This window comes from Elephas maximus, chromosome 4, assembly GCF_024166365.1.
Source record: "Elephas maximus indicus isolate mEleMax1 chromosome 4, mEleMax1 primary haplotype, whole genome shotgun sequence".
Classification (NCBI taxonomy): domain Eukaryota; kingdom Metazoa; phylum Chordata; class Mammalia; order Proboscidea; family Elephantidae; genus Elephas; species Elephas maximus.
Window position 1 is genome coordinate 113,454,089 of NC_064822.1, and position 5,011 is coordinate 113,459,099.

At 38.0% G+C, this 5,011-nt stretch overlaps 1 protein-coding gene across 1 annotated transcript; it reads left to right on the forward strand.

Moving 5' to 3' along the window:
- The first annotated feature begins 3,857 nt into the window (after positions 1–3,857).
- On the forward strand, positions 3,858–4,787 carry LOC126076399 (olfactory receptor 6C4-like). Its single transcript, XM_049884930.1, has one exon. The coding sequence runs from the start codon at positions 3,858–3,860 to the stop codon at positions 4,785–4,787; it is 930 nt and encodes a 309-aa protein (XP_049740887.1).
- The last annotated feature ends 224 nt before the right edge of the window (positions 4,788–5,011 follow it).

Sequence of the window (5,011 nt, forward strand, 5' to 3'; positions counted from 1 at the left end):
CAGCCAAGAAAATCAAATGACATATTACCAAAAAAAAACCCCACTGCCATCAAGTCATTTCCAACTCAAAGCGACCCTATAGGACATATTACATTGGGTAAATCTGCTGCAAAAGACCTTTTAAAAGTGTCGAAAAGCAAAGATGTCACTTTGGGGTCTAAAGTGTGCCTGACCCAAGCCATGGTGTTTTCAATCCCCTCATTTGCACACAAAAGCTGCACAACAAATAAGGAAGACCAAAGAAGAATTGACATCTTTGAATTACAGTGTTGACAAAGAATATTGAATAGAACATGGACTGTCAGAAGAAATAATAAATCTGTCTTGCAAAAAATGCAGCCAGAGTGCTCCTTAGAACCGTGTATGGAGAGACTTCGTCTCACATACTTGGTTATCAATAGTGACCAATCCCTGGAGAAGCACATCATGTTTGGTAAAGTAGAGGGTCAGCAAAAAAGAAGAAGACCCTCAACAAGAAGTATTGACACAGTGGCTGCAATAATCGACTCAAACATAGCAATGATTGTGAGAATGGGCAGTGTTTCATTCTGTTGTACGCAGGATTGTTATGAGTAGGAATTGACTCAATGGCACTTAACAACAACAGAGGTGGTTATACTCTAAATAATTCAACTACTTTGAAATCAGTTTGGCTTTAACTTGTAAAGTTGAAGTTATACATATCCAATAGCCCAGCAATTCTGCTCCCGGATATATTTCATAGAGAAAATTTTGGACATGTGCAGAAGTATAGCTGCCCATTTCATAATTTCCAAAAACAGAAAAAAAAATATCAACTGCATGAGTCAATAAATTGTGATGAATTCATAAATGGAATACTATAATGAAAATGGATCACTCACAGCTACAAGCAACAACATGGATGAACATTAAACATAAAATTGAACAAAAGAAGCAAGACAGGAAAGAATACATGCAATGCAATTCCAGTTTTATGGAGTTGTAAAACAAGTAACACTGAACTACATTGCTTAAGGATCCATACTTAAGGGAAAAAATGATAAATGTAAGCAATTTAGCCTATTAAAATTTCCTCATGTATAAATGGAGATAAAAATAAGATCAGGCTCAAAAGATTCCTGGATGATTAAGTAAGTTCATGCATGTAACAGGCTCAGCCCCTGCTTACAAGTAAACCAAAAGCACTTAATATGTTTTTAGCCACATATGTTTTCTCCTTCTTTGAAAATGATCTTTGTACTTTATTTTTGTAATGCCACCTGATGAACAAGGTGAAAGGAATGGATAGAAACAGTGGTTAATGAAGTAATATGTTTTTATTTTGGGGTGGGTGGTGGATGGATCATTTAATCACAATTTGAGAGATGAAATGATTTCTGATTAATTTGCAAGTAATATATTTGGCCACTCACCCTTCTACAAATTAGAAAAAAATTCCTATTAGTGTCGATTTTAGAAAAGTTGGAAATATTTTCAGAACGTAGGGTTGTCAGTGACTCTCAAAATTGTGTTACCAATGCAGTGGCATATTTCAATAACATGCAAGTGATAAGTTTTTAGAACAGTACTCAGAGATTCTCGCCCATTGCTCTCCACTTCAGACTCTCAAACTGTGACTGATTTTCTCACTGCACCTTTAGAAAGGTCTCTTTGGACCTTCTTCCTTCAGAAATATTCACAGCTTGTTCACAAAGCCATCAACAATTGAAGATCATTAGCACCTGCTCCACTTGAGTCCACCGGGCATCTTTCCCTTCAGGAAATTATTCCCCCTGTGTCTGTCCTAAAAGAAGGCACTCTAGCCAACAAAAACTCTGCAAAGAAGTCCACCTTTTGCCTTTAAGGACACCAACATAATTTATCCAAATCAGAAAACAGGGGATTCTCAGTCTTTCCAAGTCGTCTCTTAAGTCTATCAATGCTAATTTTGGTTTTTTTGTTTTGTTTTGTCTTGCTTTGCTTTTTGGATCCTTTTAAATAGATTTTCCCTCTCTAAGGCTATCTCTCAGGAACTTAGAGTTAACTCTAGTTTGAATTATCTAGATTAGTAGAAAAATAAACAACCCTCTTCTTATCTAGTTAAGCCTTACAAGGTGTGGGTACTTCCCTAAAGAACACGGCAGGATATGGTCAGGTAATGTACACAAGAAAAGGGTTTTTTTTTTTTTTTTTTTTTTTACTATTTAGAGACTCTCATGTGACGCCTTACCTGTGAATCACCTGTTAGGATCAATAAGGTAAGCAACCGTTGTAGTCATTCAGATTGTGAAGAGTATGAGCACTTTGTTTCCAGTTTCCAAAATCACTGATACTGTCATCCTGTGGACATGGACCATGAAATTAAACCACTGTGAAATTCTGAAGAAAACCCAAAGTCATTGCCAAATAATACAGGTAAGGACAACCAGAGAAGTGAAAGACCCAAGAGAACCAGGACAGAGCTTAACCTTACTTGGCCCCTTGGAATGCAGGTATGGCTGTCCTGGAAAGATTATCAATAACAGCTGAGAGGATATGACTTTTATAACTACTTTTACATATGGATTAGAGGTTCCCTTGGAATGTCCTTTGTCACAAGTATCTTCATAATAATAAAATTATGAATAATTGCCAAAGACATGCCAAAAAGATAATACTACCAAAATTTCTTTCCTTGGAAACCACTAATTTATCTCAAAAGGACGGCTGTCGTCAACAATACTGGTGTCAATTTCCTGGTCTCTATGTTCTAAGAATAGTGGAAACATACATGTTTGAGGTCATAGTTAACCTCTATCTCTAATTATCATTCAGAAGTTTTTCAAAACTTTGAGCAAGATCCACTCTAAATACATGTACTCTAGCCACCACAAGATCTCGCTTCCCAGTGGCATGCCAAACCAGTGTCCAGAAGACTCAGAATGTGGCAAAGAAACATAAGACTATATGCTGATTAATATAATTTAATGATGGCTGAACTCTGGATATGTATGGGAAAAGACAGTATAAAATGAAAAAGTCCTGAAACCACAGTCTTAAAATCCTAAAGACCAAATAGAAATTCACTCTGAAAAATGTGACAATGTAGCAAAATACCAATTTTGGATGTGGGGTCTGCAGCATTGTGAGTATTGGGAAAATATCCATAGGTTACTTAAAAAGGAAGCTAGGAAACTAGACTGTGAAGACGAGGGTCTGTTACAGATATATGATGAAGCATCAGATAGTATATAAAGGGGACTATAGAAAGAAGAACAAACAGAAGCATTTCTACCAAGAGCACAGAGGTAAAAAAGATAAGGGAAGTTAGAGAAAAATGATTTAGACATAGAAAATTCACAAATATTTCTGAAGAAAAGAACAGGGGGTAACATTTATACACTAATTCTTCTCCTTAAAAATTATTGAGTAACTCTTCTCTGCTAAGTGCCCAGGAATAGGTCAAATTGAGAAGAAAGGATGAGGACTTTATTAATAATGTTACTTGCACAGACAACCTAGGATTACAAGGAGCTAAGCCCAGTCCAATAGGACATTGGTTTTGGGTGAGTTGGATGGGGGATAATAATATGAGTTGATTCTGTTAGTTGCAATCAAATTCACCTCTCCCACCCTGAGAAGGAGTTGTGGTGTCACACTGGTTAAGCACTCAGCTGCTAACTGAAAGGCTGATGGTTAGAACTCACCAAGTAGCTCCACTGAAGAAAGACCTTGCGGTCTGTACCCATAAAGATTACAGCCTTAAAACCCCTGAGGGGAAATTCTACTGTCACATGAGGTCGCAGTAAGTTGAAATCAAGCTCATGGTACCTAACAACAACAACAACAGCACCCTAAGAAACTTCAGTTTTCATCACTGATCTCACTTTTCCCTTTATATCTATTAAAGGTCAATAATGAAAAACCGGACCAAATTTACTGAGTTTATCCTGCTGGGTCTCACAAATCAACCTGAACTCCGGGTGGTGATATTCATCTTTCTGTTACTTGCCTACATGCTGAGCATCCTAGGAAATCTGACCATCATCATACTTACTCTGGTAGATCCCCACCTCAAGACCCCAATGTATTTCTTTCTCCGGAATTTCTCCTTCTTAGAAATTTCCTTCACATCTACTGTCATTCCCAGATTGTTTACCAGCTTGACAACAGGAAATAACGTCATCAGCTTTGCTGGCTGCTTGACTCAGTACTTTTTTGCTATACTCCTCGGGGCAACAGAGTTTTACCTCCTGGCCTCTATGTCGTATGACCGCTATGTGGCCATCTGTAAGCCCCTGCATTACCTGACCTTCATGAACAGCCAGGTCTGCATACAGCTGGTGTTCTGCTCCTGGATGGGAGGAGTCCTGGCTGTCTTACCCCCAGCTATCCTGATAAGCCAGATGGATTTCTGTGCCTCCAATGTGCTGAATCATTATTACTGTGACTATAGACCCCTTGTGGAGATCGCCTGCTCAGACACAAGCCTCTTACAACTGATAGTCATCCTCTTAGCTGTTTTGACTCTGGTGGTGACTCTGGTGCTGGTGATACTTTCTTATACACACATTATCAGGACCATTCTGAGGATCCCTTCTGCCCAGCAAAGGACAAAGGCCTTCTCCACTTGCTCCTCCCACATGATTGTCATCTCCCTTTCTTATGGCAGCTGCATCTTTTTGTACATTGACCCATCACCAAAGAAAGGAGGTAACTTTGGCAAGGAAGTGTCTCTACTCATGACCTCAGTTAGTCCCTTGTTGAACCCCTTTATTTACACTTTAAGGAATCAGCAGGTAAAGCAAGCTTTCAAGAACACAGTAAAAAAGATTGTGAAGTTCTAATAATTGAAACTCACCATTTTTAACTAACAAGTATTCTAATAAATATTTGTTAAACATCTACTATGCTGCAAGTGATAGGCTAGGCATTGACAATAGAAGCATGAGACACATAGTTCCCAATTTCTAGGAACCTTCAATCTAATGTCCTAGAGAGATATAAATCAAATTATAATAAAATTCATTAAATGCTATTACAAAGAAATAGCTGCAATCTCATAGAAAAG